Below are 24,552 nucleotides of genomic sequence, written 5' to 3' on the forward strand. Positions count from 1 at the left end.
GGTAGAATCACTTCAGAAATAGGACAATTAAATGAAGATATCAAACCCCAATGAATATATAAATCAGTCCATCACCACACAACAGAAGTGTCTTACTATTCTGCGATTTCCTATCACTCTCAGCCTGGTCCTTGACTGATTCACCAAGCTGTGCTCCTGGAGTGTGTCCCCTCTGTGCTCTCTCATCCCTTTGGAAGGAGGTGGTGGGATCCCTTCCAAGTGAACGCTGCCAGGCCTGGAAGGTGATGAGGAGCCTGAGGAAACTGCAAACAGCGTGCCTCTCCTCCAGAAGTCATGCTTGCTTTGGCCAGAAGAATGAAAAGAGCTGCACTGACCTGAAAGCATTAAAAATGGCAGATGGTCAGTTCTAGCTGCACGATCAGATAACTGGTTATGTTGACATGGCCACATAAACAGCTTGTCCTTAAAAGTTGGATGATTCTTTCACTTGATGTGGCTGATTTGCTGTTTGTTCAATCATCCCTGTTTGTGGGGTTTTCATAATTATAACTGTCTATGACTGCAGCTATCTGTATATATACATTTTTTTGCATAATGCATCTACATAATCATAGATCAGAATTCCTACCAAGTGTCTGCAGAAGATACCTGTTTTCATGCATAGATTAGGGTTTGGAGAGCTGGATTTTTGGGCAGGGATAGGTATCTTTAATATTGGTGATACGTCCAGCATGACCAGTCAATTTCCTCTTCAGAAACCCAGGACACTATTGTTCCTTCAAATTAGTTGTGACAATTAACTCCTGACGTATGTTATGAATGTTAAAGAGAAACTAGATCTCAAATTTTAAATGGAATTTTGGTAAAATTAAGCCTCATTCATTACAACACATGTATTTAAAATACTGTTTCACTAAGTACCAGACGGGAAAATATTATTCACCTTTTACAGGCCTCAGCTGCTTTGCTAATCATTTGTATTTTTCTTCAGTTGTTACTTTTTGGTGTGCTTTTAGGCACACCACATTTGGCTACTGAAAAACACAATAATAATAAAGAAATAAAGGCCTAAAGTCTGTAATAATCACTGCTGTGCACTGTAATGTTGTGGCCTGTGTTTGCTATGCATTAGAAAATGTATTTCTAAGAGCTGTGTCTCGTTATGGTTCTTTTTAGAGAGGAAAATCAATCTTTTTTCAGAGGTGTGTAACCACTGTTGTACAATCACTGAAAAACAATTCTAATGGACTCAACAATCTTTTTTTTTTCCACTTTAATAAATAAGAACTGAACTCATGTTGTTATGAAAAGTGGTTTGTTTCCCCCCACTCTTCTCATTTTGTACTTGTTGCTTTCTCCATGCTGTGTTTCCTAAGAGGATGAATATGATTGTGTGAGAGAATAAATGGTCTGCAACTGCCAAGCCTGTTTTCTCTGAAAAGAAAGTAAGCATTTTGATGTGAAGGTAAGTGTTAGGAACAACTTGTGGTTGGCAATAAGTAGCTACCTAGCCAAGATTGTCCCACAGTTTAAAGATGAAGATCAAAAGAGAATACCTCCTTCTGAGTCCAAAATTTTCACTACAGCTTTTGTCCTGGTGCCAAGAACAGCATTCACAGGGGAGTTCAGAACTACTTCAAAGACTTCATCATCTTCCTCTAATCCATCATGGGTAATTGCAATATTCCACATCTTGGTTGACATTCCTAACAGAAATAAACATTTTAATTACTCTTTAATTGCTATTTCAATCAATTGGAGCGTCAAAGAAATATATTAATTAACATGTCTGTAGCTAGAATGGAGTAGCTTATGTATGTTATTGTACTCCCACCAACTGACTGGACTCCTGCTGTTCTCCCAGATAACTTTAGGTTTGAATTTGCTCTTGAACAAAGATGATTCATTTCAAGTGCATACACTGTAACAAAAAGCTGCTTTAGACACTGCAAATGGCAATACAATACATAAATTTAGGACTTCCATTGGGATTTTCAGGAGGAAATGTAGCATATGCTTTTTATGCTGAAAACTTGGAGATGGAACAGCTATTCAAAATACCTGCAAATGGATCAAAGAGTACATCCAAAGAGGACATTGAGTACAACCTTTCAGAAGGCACAACGTACACCTGGTTACAAAATTTGGCTTAGTTGCTTAAATTAAATTCTAAATTAATATTAGGCTTGCATTAGTGAAAATGAGAAAAGATTATTCCAAGATAAAGGACTAGACTAGTTATTAGCCAAAAATCTTCAGAATTTGTCTGTGAAAGGTCAGAGGTATTATGGCAGAAGCCAATCTGTGTACACATTGTTGTAACATACATTTTTCAGGAACTGTTTCTGCATTACAAATTCAATGCTAAGGTCCAGAATTAGTATCAAAGACACAAGGTCAGCATGGAAAAATAGAATCTCTACAACCTTATGACACCTTCTGTTGCTTCCAAGTTGCTTCTTTCCAGTTTATATTCTTTGGCCGAGAGCAGCTCAGTTAGTACCTACAGATCCATAAGCTTCAATAGGGCTGCCTTTGTTCTAACTTTCATTTAGAATTTATTGATATAAGTCTAATGTGTCAAGTGGTTCCATCAACTGGCATGGTTGAAGTTTGCTTTTAAAACAAACCTGTCAGGCTTATGATTAATAAATACAACTAATGAAAAAATATCAAACCTCTTGAATTGAGAACTGAGAAATTGATGCCCTTGATGTACCATTCTAGAAGGTCCTTCCAGGTAAACCTAAGCAAAAGACTTTGAGAGACAGCCACCCAAAAAGACCGTGTGAGGGAGCTCATCTGTTTGAAAGAGAAGCTGGCCAGAAAAGGGGAACAGTGTGCACCTCTCCTGTCCATGCTCACAGTCAACTTTCATGTGGCTCACCATCATAATCAGGAAGCCCCATGCTTGGAGAATCTGCTGCTACCAGCAGAAAAGGAAAATTCAGTAAGGGGACTTACACAGAAAATCTCTTTGCAATGATTTCTAGCCATTTTCATCCAAAGTTGGGTAAGTTTGATTGCACAATACATTACAGGACGGAGAGCTGGAGTGATGTGTAAGCACAGTGTGAAAGATTTTTTCACACTGATCTCTAATCTTTCTTCCATCTTCTAATTTAACATGAAAAAAAAAAAAATCTAATACTAAATATAGGGCATTAAGAAGTGGCTCACTGGTTTCAGAGATTTCATGTGTGCTTCAGAGTATTGAAAATTAGGGCAGAGTTCCACCTTCCCCCCTCCCCACCCCTTTTTTTTTAAATTGTTGTCTGCTGAGGTACATTTATGATTTCATCCATGGAATACAGTGCTACATAATCTCCAAAGGATGTGATGCTCTTTTTTAATTAACATAAAAGCTGAGGTGCTAAAGTAAAAATCTCCAGGCTGGAACTGACTTGCTGTATTCCCAGTATCTGTTTTCCAAATGAAGATCAGCACTTGGACTAATTTTTACCACCAAATATGTGCGATTTATTTCAGCCTTTTACCCATTCTATATTTTTTCTCCTCTGTAGCCACAGTGACTTTCTGCCATTGAAATCTTACTCCTGTCAGCAGTGGCATAACCTCCACTATCATTGCAGGGCACACCCAAGGGGCCCTCTGTGGACTCCATTTTCTAAACCCTAATAAATCTTAGTCTATGCCTACAGAATGCATTCCAAAAATCTCCAAAAGGCTAGCATATGCAAAGGGACTGATTGTGATAGCATATGGGTTTTCATACCTAGATAATCTATTTATATGGGCAAAAACTTTCTTTTTTCTTTCATTTCCTTTGCTTTGTTTTGCTTTGCTTTGCTTTGCTTTGTTTTTTTCCTTTCTTTTCTTTTTGGGGTGAAGCTGAATCTCTGAATGGTAAATTGTGAAACTCAGTCCCAGAGTATTTTTTCCCCAGAGACACCCAAAGCATGACAATAATGAAGCCCACAGCACTGCTGGAAAATGAACCCAAGTATCTTTAATCATATGTTGCTCCTCTAGCTATGAAAACATAACACATTGCACTCACCAAAATGAGACTTTACACCTTCAAAATCAGTGAATTTGTTTTAAAATTAGTCAGTGCACTTGTTTGTACCTGGATCAAACTGAACAAGTTTGGAGGGTGTCACTGTGAAGTCCTTTCCCAGCACTGCAGATATTTCATTGACCTGCAAAGAAACCAAGCAGTACGTAGCATGCTGCAACCTGTTTCACCAAACCAGTGTGCTGTGCTGTGTGCTGAAGGTACATCATTTCCCCACAGGGTCCCAACAAGACATGCTTACCTGAATGTGTGCATAGGCTGAAAAACAAGATGAAGGCCTAAAGAATAAATGTTGTGATATGGAGCTGTCATTCAATGCCAGTCCAAGGAAGAAATTAACAGACTCCACTGCTTATTATTAGTTTCCAGTTAAAACTTTTGGTTTTAGCTTTACCTTCACCGCGATGAAGGCAGAGTCGGCAGAGTGTCCTGCCCTGGTGATTTTCAGGGACAGCATCCCCACATTCTCGCACACCTCATACTCGGTCTGCTGCATTTCAATCCGAGACCACTGCAGCTCCAGCCTGTAGGCAGAGGAAGGAAAGCCTGCATAGAACAAAGCCACCTTTCCCTGATGCCCCCACCCCCTGCTGTCTGCAGGGTCAGTAAGGTGGCGCTTCTCTCTCTCGACTGTTAGTCTAGCCAATACACATACTCAGTCTTTCCTTCCAAGTCAAAACATTTGTGTGTGATTTGGCTGATTACAAAGTGAGAAGCGGTTAATAAATCTTCCAGTTGAGCCCTTGTCTGACTCAAGCCAAGCTTAAACTTTTTTTTTTCTTTTCTTTTTTTTTTTTTTTCAGAACCAGAGAGGTTCTGCAGTGGGTTTGGAAAGAGCATGGTTTGTCCATAACATCAGACAGGCCAAGCAATACAGGCTATTGTGGTTCCCACCATCCCTGTAAGTTGTTTTTATTGTCACTCCACAGTATTTACTCTGCAACACCCTCCTGTCCTCCCACTTCATTTCTCCTCCAACTCACCTCCTCTAGTGTATGGGCACATTCCAGGACTTCACTGCTTCTATATGTGTGTTCACCCCACAACCCTTCATTTCATACTCTGTGTGCTTTTCTCCTCAGCCATAGAAGTAGCTGAATCCAAACTTCTCATATAATCAATTTTAGAATGGCCTATAGGGAATGTGACTGAACCTTAGAGAATCCCATGCTGCACAGGGTAACCAATAAAGATCTCACCTTTTGAAAAGCTGTAATAAAAATTAGTGAGAGTCAGAGATGAATGAGACAGAGCAGAATGAAGGAAAATGAGCTGCACTACTTACAAATCAACCTCAACTTTTCCAAAACAAACTTCTAGAACTTTTGGGGTTGAATAGCTCTAACACTAGTGGAATTTTCTTCCTGTCCTCCTAATATCTGCTGATACCCAAAAGTAGACAACCTACTTAGAAACTGATTTTCTTAAGAATACTAATGACCTGATGTGGTGCAGCAGTCAGACAAAAGGTGGGATTCAATTTTGATAGTATCAACATACACATCAACTTTTCTTTTGACCCATTGACAATTAAGTGATGAACTATTAAAAAAAAAAAAAAAAAAAAAAAAAAAAGTCACAAGCTTATAAATAACATAATGAAAACATTATTTTTCCTTAAAAGACAAATTCCTCTTTGTTCTGGGGTCCAGTGCAGCTATCAAGTATTTTCTACTTCTCTGAAATTCCTTTTTCCCATAAGAATAGTGTTTACTGTTTTCGCTTTTCCTAAAAACTATATTATGCATTGCTATTTATATGCAAGAACCCATGCTTTCCCATGAAGAGTGACTGCATATTAATATTGTGTTTAATATCAGAACATCTCTGAGCAAGCACAGGGCAGCTGGGAAGCGCTCAGGTTAACTTCGTTCAGATGTGTTTGGATATAGGGACATCTTTTGGCTTAGTGTGTAACTGCGGAAACGCTGGCTCCAGCTCTGCTCAGCCTCAATCCTCTGTCGTTCAAGTGCTTTGCAGAGGGGCCTGGAGCCTGAAGCCATCTGTCTGCTCCTTCCCCTTTTTCCTCTCCAGGGAAGTTTCCTTCCCTGTGATTCCTGGTTTGTGGGAACCAGTTCAGCACAGGGAAATAGTGTCAGTTATTTTTCTCAGTTACTTCAGATTAAATAAATTGAACATTCAGTCCTATTTGCAGAAATAAGAAAAACATTGTCCCCTTTGGAAGAGTTACTCCCACTTTCAGTCTTTATCTTCAAAGTACAGTTCAGATGATAACCCAGCGTGCAATTTTTGTACAAAAGGTTTATCATATGTCAAAAGGAAGATTGGATAATATGCCTAGTTGAAACTGTAGAATTACATGACAAAGAGAATGATGTGTGCCCTCCACCTTCTTTCATTGCTCTTTTGAAAAATTATGACTCCCCTAGCTTTCACAGCCGAAGAGCATCTCCACCATCGTGATCTTAGGCCTGTGGCACAAAGTGTGCCCCAGTCTGACTTGAAACTAACCCTTTGTATTTTGCTACCCCGAGGGGAAGAAAACTTCTCTATTTTTTAGCAAAAGAAATGGTGGTTTGAGTCTTTGAAACCATAGCTACATTCAGTCCTGCTCAGCATCCAGGCCAGCACTGATTCATTTGACCTTAGCCACCCCAGAGCCCTGAGAGATGATGTGCACAGTGCATTGCAGCGCTCAAAACCGACAATCAAACTTACATTTGGGGAACTGCTGAATTTCCACTGGGATCTGTGACCTGAAACTCCAAGTTGTCTGAATTCATCTCCCACAGTGGATTGATGACATAAAGTATAATCTTGCTATTCACATCCTTTTGGCTAAACCCTTCATGGATAAATCCACCTGGGAAAGAAAGGAAAAGTTAAAGTAAGTTAAAAGTCTTTTAAGTCTATATGAACCATGTAGCTCATACAGACTGTTTTCAATATTTCTCTTTGTTAAACACTTAGAAAACTTTGAAATTCCAGAAAGCCGTTTTTATAACTACACAGCAACAGTTTATTATCGCAGTTTATTGTAAGCCCCAGTCAATTAGCTCCTGTGTAACATGTTGATCAAGTGACCTAGTTTGATATTCATTATTACTCTCCTTGTCATAAAGTTCAGAGTACATATGCTTTATTCTAGTTTGCTACCTCCTATACCAATCTTTCAAGCTTCCTTTCCTAAAAGTAGTTTCTGAACTGCAACTACTAACAATCTTCTCAAACTTTGTAAGGATTAATGATGAACATGACACTCAGGTCTTGGTGCAAAAGCTTTGCTACTACAATCAAACCTTACACAAAGTTTGCTAAAAATTTTTGCTTTCCTATGCCAAGCAACTATTAAGAGGATAGGTTTTGAAATCTGGTCTGATTATGTCCCAAAAGACAGAGATAGAGATTACAGAATACAGTACCCGATGTTACATTTTCCAGGTAGCCATAACGAGGACCTCGTAAAATCTTAAAAATTATTTTGTCATCTTCTGTATTGGGATCAGATGCCTTCAGGGACCTGGCAGTAATATAGATCCCATAATTACCATTCTTCAGCAGTTCCACATCAGTACAGCAGTGGAGGTGAATAATTTTTGGCGCCATTTTGTCCGTATGATCCACCTAAATCAAAGGTAGATAAATGTATATTTATTTTACAGTATCAGGATATTCTTTATCCATTCTTCTTTTGCTACAAGCACAATAGCCTGCTTAGGAGAGCAACTATCATTTCGATTAGCTGTCTGCTCCAGAAGAAATCTGACTTCCAGTTAAGTACTATTTTCCATGTGAGGTTTCCAGGCTCTATTTGCACAATTGCTTTCTTCATGCAGTGAGATACAGCACATACTTGAGAGAGCAACACAGGTTCTGTGTATCTCTTTCCTATATCTATCTATATATATATATAGATATGTATAAATATTTCTCTGAGTAATGTATTGTGGTAATTACTTAGAACATGGAAAGCAAGCCTTTTAGCTTATAAATATCTCTGCTAAATAATAGGCTGCAGCAAGTAGCAATTCTAAGCTTAGTCAAAATCAGTGCATTTCCCATCTTATCATGCTATATATCTCTTTTAAGTAGGCCTGTGGTCACACTTGCCTGAATGGTGAATGCCACTGGCTCGATCTGCACCCTCCCATTCACGATGAAGCCTTGATTAGTCCTATCTGTTGCAACAAATGTAAATCTGTCAATCTGGGAATTCCCACCTCGGTGCTTGTATGCAACATCCATGTTGTCCACATCTCTCTGAGTGAAATTGTACTGTAGCAGCACAACCCCTCGATAATAGAGATGACCATATTGGGGGAGCTGAGCCAAGAGGAAGGTAAGGTCTTCATTAGCTGTGTCTGGATCTGAAAGCTGCAGGACATCAGGAGAAAGGAGTACCATAGCACCTTCCACTAATCTTAACCCTGTGTTCCTAGATAGTGTCGGCAAAGCTTGGTCGACTGTCTCCAAGGAGATCATGAATGTCCCATGCTTAGTCCTCAATCCATTGCTGATGATGAATCTGGCAAAAAGAGGCAAGGTAGTCTTCAACATGTGTCTTGATTCACCATCTACTGAAATGAAATGATAATACACACCTTTACTACAGGACTTGCCTGTGGTGATACTGCAAAACACATGAAGACTAGAGCTGATTTGAGATCAAACCCAGACTGTGGGGTAGATGTATAACTTAAAAACATGAAATAATATAGCCAGGTATATTGTCTCTGCAGGAATATGACAAAATGACAAAGGAATGGCTTTGAGAATACACCTGTCAGTCTCAGCAGCCCTAACAGAGTTGATCTGATCTTCTAGCTCAGGTAGAGATGGAGCATGTCTAAAATGAAGGGATGGTACAGATACAGATGTTTTCTTTAACTATATTTTCACCTGGTTACCTGCCAGTGGTAAAGTGAATATGCTGGCTTTGCCTACAAATTGCAGAAAGAGGTGTGTAAAGTACATAGTCTGCCTGGACAATGGTTTTGTTCTGTTCACTGCTGCAAACCTGTTATACCTAGTAGTCCCCAAACTACCTAAAGAAGACAAAGTGGGAAAAGAAATGTAGAGATCCCTCCTCATCTTGCTTTATAGCCTAGATTGGGCACTAGCTGTAACTATACATTTCTGTATATTCAGAGGAACTGAATTATACTTCTTTACAAAACACCAGTGCAATTTCACTGAAATATTAAGAATATGATGAATATATTGGGCAGAACTGTACAAGTTGCTAGGGTAATTTAAAAAAATATAGATGTCCATACCAGATTTTTATCAAAGAGTCACATCTGCAGGATTATTACTCTGTGTTGGGAATTTCTATTAATAGAAGCATAGTTTCTTATACTTCTCTCCCAAGCTCTTCAGATATACTAAAGACATGATTATGCTTTATAGTTATTTTTCCTTTCCTGAACTTGAAAAAGATAAAGATACCCATGTATGGAGAGAAAATCTGTTGGAAGTCTACCAGCTGGATATGGGCTTTTCAGTATAAGTGACAGCATGCTCTGCAGACATTTATTATCAATTTTTTTTGGCAGATAAAAATAAAGAGACAATCAGTCTTTTAACCTTCAATATTCATTCTAGGTTTCACTGCCAATATTACTACTTAAATATTTTTGTCTGAAAGCAGTAACATTGCACATTGTCATGCCTGTAACAAACCCCATTGACAGTATAGAAAAAATAAAAATTGTCTTGGAAGCATCTCATCAATCTTAATGTCACATCATCATAAAATAAATGAGACTTACCTTTCTCTCTACAGAGCTTTCTCTGGTTGTGGCACATAGTACTTACTAAAGCTTCTTGGAGATTGGTTTTCATGCAAGTTTGTTCTGTCTGAGTGAGAACAGAGTACCAAAAGGCCTTGTTTGGACCAAGGCTGCCTTGCAAAGAAATGCTGTTCACATTACCTGTTTTTTTCTTAGTTAGTTAGTTTGGTTTGGTTTGGTTTGGTTTGGTTTTTTTGCACAATCCTTTGAGTACACATACAGCACCATTTAGACTGTTGATCTTGTGAGGGACATCACTGCATGCCAAAGAAAATATGTGGGCCAACCTAGCTGTCTGCTTTCCATCTATACCATATATATATATACCATCTATCTTCTACCATATATAAGTGGAATGAGGACTAGTTGAGGTTTAGATTTTTCCCCTATTCTTGCTTTCTTGCCTACAGATTTCAGAGTATTAAAAGAATCACAGTGTCAGAACCTGGTCTGCTGTTGTGCGCTTGGAATATTTGACCTTCAGTAGGTCATGATGTACCTTACTGTGTCACACAGGCTGTCCATCTAAAACTCCTCACTGACTTCACCAATGCTGGATGATTAGGGCTTGATCAACTTGTAAGCAGGCAAAATGCCATGAAGCAGATGGGCATGAGCATAGGCAGAGCAGGGACAATATAGCAGTTAGAAATATGTTTACTGAGGATGGTTTTCCCAGCTGGGAACCTAGAGACATCTGTCTGCACTGACCTAATGCTATTGTGCCAATGGTAAAAGCGTTGTGCTATTAGTAATCTAGCTAAAATCAAATACAGAATTAGAATAATGATGATTAATAGTATGCTAAAGGGGAAGAAAAAAAAAAAAGAAAAAAAAAAAAAAGGGGGGGCAAAATATATTCAGTGAAGACCTTATCTATATCTCAAAAAATCTGGGAGATTGCAGCTGAAGTGAGTTTTGTCTGGTTTCTTTGAAGGCTGTACAATCATTTGGATAATATCTGAAACCATATGCAAGTGAAAGACTTATAGAGGGTAATTCAGTTTGTGAAAGTGAAGATTCATCCGGAATCTTCTACAGAATACCAGACAGGAGCATACCTCTTGATTATACATCAGATTGAACGTTGCAATGTAAATGTTGTATGCCAATTGATTTTACAGGTGATGAAGCTATCTGTGTCCAAGAAGTCCTTTTTTTTCTGTACTTGGGGAGACTTTGTTTTTTATTTCTGGTTTATGGCTGCTTCGTCTTTCCCCGGGGAATGGAGAACAGCCAATATTCTCCTCACTCTGATGAAATTTAGGGTAAAACTCCCAGGCACAGTTAGGAGGACATGTTGCATGGTTTGATTTCACCATTACCAACATTTCATGCTTTCTGCAGTTCGATGGCAATAGAGTTGGCTGTAGGACCTACCATCTGTCATGGCATTTAAAAGATAAAAATGGAATCATAAATAGTGCCAGCTCATTACAAAATTGAGCCAGCGTGTCAAAATGGAGGACATTAGCATGTTCTTTTAGCATCCTGCTGCCAGCATCTGATGTCAGGTTGCTAATCACTTGAAGTCATCTGTCCAAACAAGCACTGCCAAATCTTTCTTCCAGGCCAGCAGCACCAAACAATACAGGCAAATTTATGACCAAAGAAAGTATTTCAGTGGAAGGTAAAAATCTGATCTGTTCATTTCCCAAACCCCTACCCACCCACCCTCCATAATTACCCATATAATTAACATAACCATTCCTAGTTTAAATAATAATAATATTCTGCCACAAAAATTATATGCCTATACAAAACCAAATTCTTTGCCAAAAGCTAACTTCAAGGAACATCAATTATTGTGATTAAAATATTTATCAAATATCAATGTTTATTAAAACATCATAACCTTACTTTTATTAAAGCTGATTTTCTAATTTGTTTTCAGCTGTTGTCCTAAACAGAGGACATTGACCATATATATGCACATTTGCCCTAGAATTATTTCATCTGTTGTCATTAGTCTGGTAAAAGTCATACTGATGCAAGCCACTTCTACACTACCTATTCCACTACCTATTTTAGAGTTGGCACAACTGCAGGTTTTCTTGCCTGAGATAATTTTAGTTTTGGTCATAGTGTTTTACAACTGTATCACTAAGCTTCCATGTAGCCAAAGAATATTCATTCACTTTTCCTGTTATGACAAGTGGATCAGACAAATCTCATAACTATAGGCATCTGAAAATCTGAATTTCTGTTGCACTGAATTCAGTGGAAGGGATAGTTTTAAGTGTTTCTACTGAGGAATGTCTCAAAATTACATTTGGCTTAACTATAGATAATGTCACTGGAGCTGCCCCACTGGAGCAGTGTCATAGGGAGGTTTATTTGGTGTTTCCACACCCCACTTCCTTGGCTTCCCTCCAAAAAAGCTCTTAAAATGGTTGATGAAACATGTCCTTGTAGCTTCATCATGTATCATGGAAAATGCAGTAAGGATTCTATTCTTGTGAGTGTGAATACCTCTGAATTGCAACCATTAGGAGTGACACACTCCATTTCTCATAGTCACAAATGAAAAATAATTGACTTTTCCTGTGGAAAATCTGAATTTTAAAGGAACTTCTTTTTCCATCAAAGTCTCTTTGATGGAAAAAAAAAAAAATGCTAACAAGAAGTTATCATTCTTTGATTAGAAACATTTTATTTACTTCTGAACTATTTCTTTCTGAATTTTCTCTCTTTTACAAAAATTCCCTTGAGACAATACATATCCCCTGTTTTTACCTGAGGATAATTCATTGCATCATTCCATTCACTAAACAAGGGAAGTTTATTTAATAAAATAAGGAAATATTCACTTTAGGATTGAGCCTAGTCTAAGCTGGTATAAGGGAAAGGTTCAGAATAATGTGAAGCAAATTTAAATATCACTAGACTGCTGAATTGCACCTATAAGTAGCCAGGTTTGCTCAAAAAAAAAATCCAGTTGTCTACATGATTTTATGAGCCATTCGAAGCTAGTCAGAATTGATTAATTGTTTCCAGTGTGTTGAAGAACAACTTATGCATTCAAAAAGCCTACAAGAGAATAGACGTAATAAATACGAATGGAAAAGCAAGCAGTTGGCTAATAGCTGGATGAAGCTGTTTTATCACATCCATCCACAGCAAGAAACCAAAGGAAATTTACACAGAGGATACTCTTGGTCCATCTCCCCCACTTAAATCTTAACATCTGTGTATGCTTGGGTGCTATGATAATATTTAAGCCAGTATCATTAATTGCATGTGCCTCTGGCTACTATTTAAGCATCAATTAGAAAATACAGTTATTACTAAGGCAGTCACAACAAGCTATATAAATATTGAATATTCCCATAGAGCTTCCTCTTTCTTTTATTTTTTTTTTCTTTTCTTAGTGGATATGCAAGAAATACAAGGGGAAAATTGTTCAGATGAGGTTTTGCATGCCTTACCTCAGTGTATCTTCTGGAACAGCTGCCTTAGTGTTGTGAACATAGCAGACTATTTGTCTTGCTACGTCCATTTGACTGAAGCTTGTTATGGGGATTCCAGGGTGGCTGACATACTCTATTTGTCCATACTGTGGAGGAGAAGTTATCACATACAGCAGCTCCTCTGGCTTGTCAGTACCATCCAGTGCAAGCAGGACATCCGTTGTAATGTAACCCCGATCCCCTTTAGGTACTTTGAGAGGTTTTATGAAAACAGCAATGTCTCCTGCAGGATAGGCAAAACAACACAAATATAGTCATACTGAAGTGAAAATTGATCTCTCGTGCATCATTTAGCTATAGGGAAATTCACGTAGGAAGGGACTTCAGGACCCTTCTGCTCAAAGTAGGGTCAGCCATGGTACTAACAATATCCAGTGTTCTCAGAGCTTGATCCCATCAGGGCCTGAAAACCACCAATTGTGGAAAGAACAGAACCTCTCTTGATGTTTGTCTCAATACCCATTCCTAAACTAACATGGTGTTAGGATAGCCTGATCTAATTTAGGGCTTTAATAGCTGTCCAGTGAAGGAAGAGAGACTGTAAGACAACAGCACAAACCTGGGAGGAAGGGCTGTCTTTGAGCTACATTTTTCTTTTCTTATTACATTCTTGTCAGTTTTTTGTTTTGTTTTGTTTTGTTTTGTTTTGTTTTGTTTTGTTTTCCTATGCTGTGATTTACTCACATAAGGATAGTTTCAAAAAGATACTGTCAATTATGTTTGAAAAGTAGCTGGGATTCCTTGGAGGCAAGGTGGAGTGCACTGCCTTAGGCAGAGGCTTTTCAAATCTCAGGATGCCTTCTCCAGCACCAGGAGCATTAGGGCTCTGATCATAGTGAAATTTGAGCAGAGAGACTTTGGGGGCTGCAGGGAGACTTGCCAAGGGCCTACATAGTGCTCAGGAAAGTATCAGGACATGCCCTCAGATCATCTTTGTTTCAGAAACAAGCACTGTAAAACATCATCAGGCAGATCTTTACCCTTTTCCATGTCCTTGATATTTATGTAGAAGTCTATTGTTGGGGATCTGTTGTACCCATCCCACAGATAAAATGTGAACCAGTCTTGGTTCTTGGACCCTAGAGTTCCTGTATGGACGTATCTTACAAGGTTCATATCCAGTTCTTCCTGAGTACACTTCATGCTGGTTTGGAGAGTCACCCAGTCTTTGCCTACCTAGAAAGAAGAAACATCCCGCAGTAAATAGATGCAATCTCCTGTGTATCCTCCACAGTTAATTCTGTTTATTTGTGGTTGTGAGAACTGATAGTGGCAGCTACCTGGCTTCCTTTCTAAGCTTTAGACTCTTTCTTCATATATGTTTTGTATGTTTTGAAGGGTGGGATTTAGATGCAGTTTTTCCCAGGCATCTGTAAGCCTGGAGAAAATAGAGCTATCATAAATAAATGCAGGTAAATGGAATTTAGTGACTTTTACTCTGGGAAACATGTTTCTGTACACTTCTCAGTGAGACACCAATAAGATGAAAATTAAAGAGTTCCTGACCCAGCTTGTGTTTTCTATTTCTTAATCTGACAAAGCTGCTCATAATTCTGTCCCAAACCATACCTGAAAGGATAACACAAATGAATCTACGGAGAACTCTAGAGAAGCATAGAAACTTGGAAAGTCCCAGCCATCTAATGGAAAAATGCAGTGTCCAATACAATTTCCTGCTTTTCAGAAGATGATAAGGTAGCCTAAGCTAGACTCTCTGTGTATTTGAAATTTAGCATGTAGTTACAGTAGCACTGGCTTCAGAGCAAAAGAAATCAAGCACAGAAGGTTCAAGTACACTCCAGTACCCTCTATATTCTAAACTGTTAGACTCGTCAGTAGCTCTCTCTTGTCCCAGTGTGTAGATCCCTTTGAATTCACAAGTCTCACATGGTTTCAGATTCTTTCAGAAAGCCACAATAAAATACTTTGGGGCTCACAAGATTTTAAAATTTATTTTTTCTTTCTATTATATGTGTGTGCAATAAAAAAGAGGCATTTTTTGCTTTTTTTTTTATTTTTTTTTTTGTTCTAATATCTTACCTTTGGTTAGTAGATAATCATCTTTCATTCAATTTCTAATCTTATTTTCTAACTCCCCTTTTGCTATATTCTTTCCTTTTTTTTTTTTTTTTGTCTTCTCCCCATGCTTTTCTTCTAACTCATTAATTACTCTTTCAGAAACATCTCCCACTATTCCTTCTAAACCCTAAAGTAACTAAAGTAATGGCTTACTAGCCACCTTTGTTGGTCTAGAACTTTTTTCCTTCCTTTTTTCACTTAGTTTCACCCCACTGATTGTCCATCCCAGCATTTCTCTCCATTGTCACCTCAGATGATCTGTCCTGCTTTTCACCTTCCCTCCCATCCTGTTGAGGATATGGCTTTTAGTGTCAAAGCCTCTGGGACAGCATCATTGTTTTGTTCAAATACTCTCTACAATTGAACTAGCCACATCAGTCTACTTCAAAACATGAAAGAGATTTGGGAGAAAAGGAAAAGAAGCTACATTCTATCCTAAGAAGAGATAGTTGTTTGCATACCTGCTTCTTGTCAAAATATAAAATCTAACCTTGAGCTGAAGCTGGCCATTTTCTGGAAGTCTTTCAAATAAGTAGTAAATTCTGTCCCTGGGGGTATCTTTATCTTCAGCTGACAGAACAGCACTAGAAATTATTCGAGTTTCGCCCATGTTCACCTCTATATCATCCTTCCTGCAAAAGTTAAAGGTTATGCATTTATTTAATGCAAGAAAACTAATATTTGCAATACATAAATTCCCTTCCAGGAATATGGATTACCCAGATGCTGACAGAAATAAAATCTGCAGAATGGAACGAGGTGCCTATTTCAGCTCAAAACAGGAGAAGGATAGACCAGCTTCTCCTAATAGTGGTGAAAAAAAACAAAGCAGCTCAATATGACAACTTCAGATTTACAAAGTCTTTTTCCCCCAGAAGAGTACACCATAAACAAATAAGCTGCATTATATGTTACTGCCACTGCAGACCATAACAATGTTGGCTCTGATGTTTATTAGAGAAAAGACTCTTTTTCAGTTAACTAGCTATCACTGCTCGTCTTTACCTTCAAGAGACACCCATCTACAAAGAACTAAGTGTCTTATTCTCTGAGCTCCCTGTTGCATATTGCTTTCTGGGTATTTGAAGCAGGTAAATAGGTTAAAGCCACCTGTTCCTTGACAGTCATTAGCCACATGAGCTTTTTTCCTAGTTTTCTTATTCAAACTGAAATGGGTATGATTTCATGCTTAGCAAAATGAGAAGCAAACACGATGACATCATATAGCAAGGCATGTCAAGTCATGTGAGTGATAGGTCAAGCAACCTTGATAATTCACTAATATCACTAATCATTCTGGGGCTATCCAAACATAAAGACCAGTTGTTTGACCTAAAGACTGTATGACCAGGGAAAAGAAAATTCAAACAAAGAGTGTGTGAAGATAAACACATTTAGGTATGCTCCCCAAATGCTTTCTAATCTCAAAACATTTATCTGCATAGCAGTTAGTTGGTTAAGTCTTTATAGCACCCATGTATCTGATCCTGGGAAGAAGCTTTCAAGGGGAATGTGTGGGGGCCTTATATTCCCCAAGGGCACTCCTTGCTACAGCATGCAATCCAAGTAGTGACAGATTGAGTTTTTGGCAAATACTGCAGATTAGAGCCACTGTTTGCCAGCCGTTCTTCAGTCTGTTGACCATAGCTAATGGAGATGAGAACTGAAACTCCTTGGGGTGAAAAGATGCTCTTAGATCAAAAGGTGAGAAAAAGCTTACAGGTATTGTCATATGTTCACTTGCAAAACATCTCAGTGGCATAAGGGTGTTCATACCCCACAGCAAAGATGTGGCAGCTGCATATGGTGGCTAAACCACTTTGTGCCAAATTGGACATGTTAGAGCACTACTGCTTAACTGCTGGCAGCAAACTGCATCTCAGTGGAAGAGTTAACAGGTAAGAAGCATTAAGTTCATAGAATGATAGAGCTGCTTTGCAAGGAAATGGCTCAGTATATGGTACTGTTCACTACAGGAATTGTGATTTGTAAAATGTAGTACTGCCAGAAAAAGAAATAACCTTTTCTGGATCCAGCTGGGCAAAAGTGCTCTCCATCACCTTCCTTCAGAGAGAAAAGATGGAAAATGACATAGAAGCATGGAACGGCTTGAGCTGGAAGGGACCTTAAAGATCATCTAGTTCCAACTAGACATACCAACATTTCAATAAGCAAAGAACAAAAAGGCCATGGCCATTAATCTGTGCTTATCAGTAGCTGATGTAAATATATAAACTATATCCTTTATTCTAACTTGAAATGGACTTTGTCCCTTGTTAGTGTTGGGTGGCTTTTGATAATCCTCACTAGAAAACTAACATTTGTATTGCAGGAGGTTCTACATGGTAAACAAAACAATTCAAAACTCTCTGCAATGGGAAATATAGGTCTGGTTTGAAGATAGGCCAAATCCATACTGTTCTGTAGCTAAATATCCTGAGGGATCAGAAATTCCTGCATTAGTGGCAGCCTGCTTAGCATGCTGCAAGTCATTTCCGAAACACAGACTTTGGAGGTTTGGAGCCATATCCCCAAAGCCTTCAGGCCTCTAGCTCCCCATCTGCCTGCCTGGGTCTGGAAGACAGCCAGGAGGATGTAGGCCATGACAATATTCTGGGGCAGGTCATCAGCTGAAAAATGGGGATCCCAAGGGACAAGTTCCCTACTAAAATGTCCAGGAGGTTCAGCTCAGTCACAGTCAGCTGCCTATCTGAAAAAGGTCTACCAGGCAATTTCTGACCAGGGCTAATTCATTTATGAATTCTAGTATTGGAAAGTAAAGGAGATTAGTGTATACCTCATAAAAAGTTGAATTAGGGCTGAGCAATAGAGTACTTTTAATTGAAAAGAAGAGAATCATCAAACTGAAAGACTATCCCTGGTGAGTCAAGGAGGTGTCAACCTTGTGGACTCTTGTGAAAGAGCTGATTTCAGAGGGGCTGCAGCAGGGAAGGGTAAAGCAAAGCATCTGGGGTGGATACCAGTACAGTGGCCAGCAGAGATGTGTAAATATCAGGGCTCCCTGACGAACATCTTGAAGTAGGTTATGAAAAACAAAACAGGCATGTTCTCCCTCTTTCTTTTCCAGTATTCTCCCTATACGCAACTAACAACCCGGTTTTATGTATTTTGAATACTGAACAGCATTCAACATGTCTTTCACTAAAAATACTTTTATTAAACATTCTGATAGTGACCCACATAGAAACATCTGTGTTGACATTAATCTCTGACTAATTATGGAATCTTCTCCTTATCAGTCACAGATTAGCTCTTTTGATCACTTCTGGATCATTTTGTCTGATCTCAGCCCTGTGCCAGAGACAGAAACATGTGGCTTACTTGCTCAGCACTGGTTTCTCATCATTAACTGGGATGACCTTTACAAAAATGGTTCTGAGGACTTTATGTTTCCCATCTGAGAGCTGGATTTTAAAGCTGTCAGTGAGGTTTTCAGAATTGTCATGCATGTACATCAGCTTCATTCCTATAGAGTGGGGGGGGGAAAGGGGAGGAGGGAAGGGGAGGGAAGTGAGACAGAGAGTAAGAGAGAAAGGAAAAGAACAAATAAATCCAAAGTGACCTTGGTAAGCTGCTGCCATTCATTAATTTAACAATGTAGTAGTGACTCAAAGACACTAGTCTGACCAGCCTGAAGGAGCTACCCACTTCACGAATGGCTCTCTGTCAGTCTGGAAGAAGACACATTTCTTTTTCTCTCCACCTTTCAATTCATTTTAACAGAGACCACAGAAAGTGTGAGACCATTAGGTAATACTCTCTGTACCTTGAATAATCCTCAGGGAGCTTTAAAGTCTCAGAGAGAAAAGCTGGACTTGTAGTTATGGCTATGGCCATGGGCAATCAGATCTGTGCTGGAGATGGCTAATAACAGATAATGGTAAGCTATAGAGCCTGATTTCATACCCTTATCATTTATGGCTATGTTGAACCCCATAATAAATATATATGACTAAATATGACTTCTCATAATCAGACAGCATGTTTTTAAATGAATCTCTCTCTCTTCTAGATGCTGTCAAACATTTTGAAATGTGTTTATTGATATGTTTCAATACTCCCTTTACTCTTTTCAGGGCAGATGGCCTCTCTAGTCAGATTACTACCTCTTCTGACAGGTAGGCCTCTCAGGGTGAGTTTATTGGCAGTTCCTCAAATCATTAGATAACATTAGTATTAAATAGGTTGGTTTATATTTAAAATTATCTTGAAATTATACATAAGGCAAATGAATAAATAAGTGATGAAGGTTTCTTATGGTGCCACTTTGTCTGCTATGAATTATTAAAGGAATGAAAGACCAATGTCAGAAGAACTTTGCACCTACCATTCTTCAGTAGGTCCATAGAAAATTCATGAACAAGCAAGCCATGCCTGTGGTGGTGAATTAACTGTTTGTAATGTAGAGTATCATGGCCATGAACTCCATTAATGAGGAAACCATGCAAGGGCTTCTGCACAACCCCAAATACCAAGTGGTCTTGAGGCACATCCAGATCAACTGCATTGATAACAGAGAGATCCAGCTCTTTCATCTCACCCTCTTGAACCTGACAATAAAAGAAAAAAAAATCTTTTACATAAAAAAAAGCTGTAGCATTTTAGCGCACTTTTCTAAGCAGACCTTTTTAATCTAGGAGTCTGTGTTTCCTCAACTCCTTTCCCAGTAGTTCTTGGGCAAAGCTACTGATTTCAACCAAGTGTAAGAGGCATAGAGTAGTAAGTGGTTACAGTGATGAAAAGGTGAGATAAGGAATTCATATCTGCCTCTATTAATAGAAAAGCTTTGGTAAGTAAAGATCATTTTAAGACATTTGCTTAGGTAAGTAAAGATCACGTTAAGCATTAGTGAATGCAGAGAGGAGAAAGCCTTTAAACACATAAATGTGTATGTATGTATGTATGTATGATATACATACGTATATGTTTATGATATAAAAATACACACAATATAAAAACGTGTATATGAATACACATTTATACGTATGTCTATGCATGTATCTGTATAGATCTATAAACATGCATACACTTTTTTCTTTACAGTAAGATAAACTCATGTTTCCCTGGCATGGTAGTCACAGATGTATTATTTATATTAAAAACAGTCTTCAGAGAAGGGAGAGGCTTTGCCAGGAGCAAATACTACTCTGCAAAAAAATTCTGAAAGACTCATGTGTAACCAGAAGAAGCATAAAGATCCTTCTGCTGTCTGAATGACTTATTTCTTTGAGACCTCATTTACTTTACTTAAAGTTACCAAACAGAGCTGTGCACAGCTTCAGGCTCATTGAAGCTGTGTCTTACAGGTTTACATGGGATTTAACTAAGGTGTTTCCTGAACTAGGCTAAATTGCACAGAAGAAGGGAAAGACAGAGAGGAATATATGTCAGAACAATGTTCTGATTTATATTAAAGGGTGTTTTCTATAAAAAGTAGTACTATGGCAGGCATTTTTCTTCTGTCCTTACAGTGATGTTTCTTGCTATGAATTCTGGGACTTCATCATTGGTTGGGCTAATCAACACAAAAAATGGGGTCTCTGCTGAGCGATGTAGCCCATCGGTGACATAAAGTACAAAGTGGTCTGTCGTTGGCTCCATTCGCATGTGCCTGGCTTGTACATAGTTTATGTTCTGGGCTTTCAGGTGCTTCAGCTGAAATGAAGCTAGAAATGTTAAAGAAATGAGTTAGTGCAATCAGTCTTCTGTCCACTGGTGTGACATACCATAAACAAATCTGAAACTATGCCCTTCTTCAAAGACCAAATCGTTTGGATTTTGTAAGCTCTCAGACATTTTCTTGGCTGCCTTACTGGGTACTGAGGAAAAAGAGAGAAAAAGGCCCTCCCCTCTAACACTGTGCAAATCCCAGTTTCAGACCTCAAGGCAGGGAGGGAAGGCAATTCCTTGTTCCCATGATGCTCAAGTGAGAGGACTGATGAGAGAAGAGGAGCTGTTAATCCTTCTCTTCCACTACTCACAAGCCAGCTTGGTGACTGGAAAAAAGTCAGTCGCTGGGAAGAGAAAGCCACCATGAACATTTCCAGAGGAGTATGCTGGACATATGCCCTTCTTTCTGTGGCACACCACTCTGTCCATCTCAGTGTAGACTGCAGAATGGCCCCAGATAACAAGACCCAGAAAACATCTGGGGCCTAAGCAATTACATTGATTGTTTTTGACTGGCAGATCAAGAAACTGGGGACCAAAAGGCTCAGCAATGCTGGGTGTCCAGCTGAAGACACAAGTAAGCATTAACAGTGCATGCGTGGTACAGTTTATTCTGCAGCAATTGAAACTGCCTTGCGGTATTCGAAGGCAGACCAGGGAAAAGACTGAAGTCAACTACTATCTCTATCACTTTTGCAACTTGGCCTTGGAGAATAACACAGGATCCAGATTTTTCACATTCTCTGCTAGTTATTTTTGATAGAAGTGAAGAGAGGCTGGGGGAAGGTTGCTCGGGAGAGCGAAGGCACAGAAAGCAGATTAATATTTCTTATCGCCACTTCTACTGGATTGCAGCTGGAATGCATAACACAAAAGCTGGCTTGTGCACTCCAAGTGCCAATTGTTCACATTTGCATAGTTGCAGTCTCTTTTTGAACTCCCCCTACACAATCCTACAATTCTTAATTTGCCAGCCACTGCTTTCCCCAATAAGCCCATACACACCTGCAGCTACCTCTCCACAGCCCACCACATGGTTCTCTCTGTGTTTCATCTGCTCTATTACTTCATGTTTTGTAGACTTACCTATGCTTATACCAATGTTGCTCTTCTCAAACCCAGGAGAAGGCAGTATATTTTCAATGTAACCAAACTGGGGAGGAGAAACCAAGACAAACTCTAAGTCATCGGCAGTGGTGTCAGGGTCAGTGGCAAACAAATGGTTAATGGTAAGGGCTGCTGAGGAGCCCTCCTCCACCACAAACCTTGCACCTGCACACAAACAATATGATAACCATTACTGCTTATTAAGTTCAGCTTACTATTGTTTTTGTTAACAAGAATGGAAATAATAACTATGGAGGAAATGACAATAAATTCAGAGTTACTGAGGGCATTGGTTTGCCTTGGGGATTTTTGCTTACACCATCAACTTTCCCCATCGTATAAGTAAAGGGGAAGGGTATCACACAATCATTTTACTGGTAAGTTATTAAGCATGGTTTATGTGCTGCTCAGAATCACTTGTTACCTCTGTTTGTCAGAGCATTAATTACATGATAGCTGTTACGAGTTGCTCATAATGAACAATTTTTCATGCATCACTGCTTAATTTCCCTGCTGGGACAATGCTTCATTTCCAGAACATTGCTTGGGTGATAGCCTGTAAATTACAAAACTACTCATACATATGCTTAAATATTCTCTGGAATACATACATATACATGATGCGTACAAACAAATGACATTGAAAAAGAAAAAGACAAGCATATGGAAAGCACACCTTTAATACATATACTACAAGCCTTGTCCAAAGCCCTGCGATTCAATGCAAATTTCACATAGTAGCTAGTTGTTGCATTAAATGTTTGTTATCAGCGCAATTTCCTTTTCAGCTGAGAATTTTTGATCCTGAAAAGTACTAGAGAAAAAGTGGCTTCTGATCTATTCATTTCATTAGTTACATATATGGACTAGATTTGTTTCTATTCATTAACAGAATTAAATATAGATAATAAAATATTCCCTTCCTTGATACCTACATACTCATATAAACTAAATTTCGGTTGCATACTTAATACACAAAGGTATATACATGTAGATACTTATGGGTATGTTTTTGCATTGTATAAACATGAAAATTGTTTGGACCTAAGTTCTGGGATGAGATGTTGCTCAGTTTTACCCAGACATAGTGTACATGTACAACAATACACACGTGTAGATGGATGGGAGCAGATCTGAGCACCCTAATTTCTAGCCACATGAATATGCAGCTGAACTCATACTTGCACCTGCAACTGAATTTAGTGGTTGCACTGCATTAGTAAAAGAAAAAATAAATAAATAAATAAATAAATAAATAAATAAATAGAAATTCAATCTAAAACTTCTGCATGTTGATCTGTTGACTCTTCCTGGAGCTTAAAGAAAAAAAAAAAAAAAAAGCCTGAGTCTTTAGCTGTTACATTAATTACTGCGTAGCCCACATTATAATAATATGCTATAGTGAGAGGAAGCTTTCACCAGTTGCAATGGATGGTGGCTGGTTATCCACTGGGAGTATAGTGATGTTAAGGTCATACACTGGGAATGGATCATGGAGTGGAACTGGAGGAGGAAGAGGTCTATCATAACAGCAGTCTTTCACATCTGGGCCAGCTTCACCATCAGAAATAATAAAGGTTAAGATCTCAAAGGAAGGAGTCAGGCCAATCTCCCCACCTGGAAAAAACATTGCAGGTAAGAAGAAATGTTTTACTATAAGGAACCAAAACTTCAAAAACTTCACAAATAAGAATCCTGCAAGGAGAGACTCCAGTATTTGAAATCAAAAGATGGAGACAGACCAAAAGAACAACAACAAAAAAAAAAAAAAAAACAACAAACCAAACCAACCAAACAAACAAACAGTAAAATAACTAGAATTCTTAATTTGGGCTGTTTGGTCCACAGTTTGGTTTGGTATTTTTAAATAATTTTAATCAGATTACTTCTCTTCTAGAATAACAAGCTGTACACAAGTGTACAACTAAGTTAATATTACTGCTTTAATGTTGTAATTTAATATTATAATATTATAATTATAATTTAATATTATAATTGTAATATTATTGCAATAATATAATATTCAATTGTAATAAAATTGCTAATAGACGTCATGATTCTGTTCTGCTTATACTGAAGCATGTTCAAAATGTTCTGTTGTGCAGAAAGGATATTTTTTCTGGATTCCTCATCCAAGAAAGTTGGCAAAGATCTTTCTTGTATAAAATACTGTCACTCTGTGACATGAGGCAACATTCATGCTCTTCGGGAAGAAAACATTTTTGCATACCAAGAAATGCATGTATTCCTGTATGCCTCTTAACCCTATAAAATGGACTGTAACAAGGACTGTGCTTTGTTACTGTGCTATATATGGTGCCTATATGCAATCACTTTCAAGCTGTGGGCTGGTGTTGAATGTCACACAACAGGCCACAACTGCCACCCCTCACCAGAAGCATCTGAGGGTGAGTGCATTCCATTTCTCAGCAGCCCTGGCAGCCTGCATCCA

General features: G+C 38.5%; 1 protein-coding gene across 14 annotated transcripts in view; it reads right to left on the bottom strand.

Annotated features, from left to right (window-relative positions):
- FREM1 (FRAS1 related extracellular matrix 1) overlaps positions 1–24,552 on the bottom strand; it is a 68,089-nt gene that overhangs the window by 13,353 nt on the left and 30,184 nt on the right. For 5 of the 14 annotated variants that reach the window (XR_005261614.2, XM_038170368.2, XM_038170366.2 and 2 more), the window contains 15 exons: positions 23,520–23,717; positions 22,080–22,265; positions 20,793–20,989; positions 19,651–19,873; positions 18,645–18,789; positions 15,793–15,934; positions 14,204–14,399; positions 13,182–13,446; positions 8,072–8,486; positions 7,384–7,585; positions 6,680–6,824; positions 4,395–4,524; positions 4,052–4,124; positions 1,518–1,667; positions 97–335 (listed from right to left, as the gene is read on the bottom strand). Coding sequence is in view for 11 of the 14 variants with exons in the window: in XM_038170368.2 (XP_038026296.2) it covers positions 97–335; positions 1,518–1,667; positions 4,052–4,124; positions 4,395–4,524; positions 6,680–6,824; positions 7,384–7,585; positions 8,072–8,486; positions 13,182–13,446; positions 14,204–14,399; positions 15,793–15,934; positions 18,645–18,789; positions 19,651–19,873; positions 20,793–20,989; positions 22,080–22,265; positions 23,520–23,717 (2,906 nt within the window). In the remaining 3 variants the exon portion in view is untranslated. Of the gene's footprint in view, positions 1–96; positions 336–1,517; positions 1,668–4,051; positions 4,125–4,394; positions 4,525–4,985; positions 5,211–6,679; positions 6,825–7,383; positions 7,586–8,071; positions 8,539–13,181; positions 13,447–14,203; positions 14,400–15,792; positions 15,935–18,644; positions 18,790–19,650; positions 19,874–20,792; positions 20,990–22,079; positions 22,266–23,519; positions 23,718–24,552 lie in introns of those variants that run through there. The other 9 variants (XR_005261615.2, XM_038170373.2, XM_038170377.2 and 6 more) reach the window with 9 other exon arrangements.

This window comes from Anas platyrhynchos, chromosome Z (assembly GCF_047663525.1).
Source record: "Anas platyrhynchos isolate ZD024472 breed Pekin duck chromosome Z, IASCAAS_PekinDuck_T2T, whole genome shotgun sequence".
Lineage (NCBI taxonomy): Eukaryota > Metazoa > Chordata > Aves > Anseriformes > Anatidae > Anas > Anas platyrhynchos.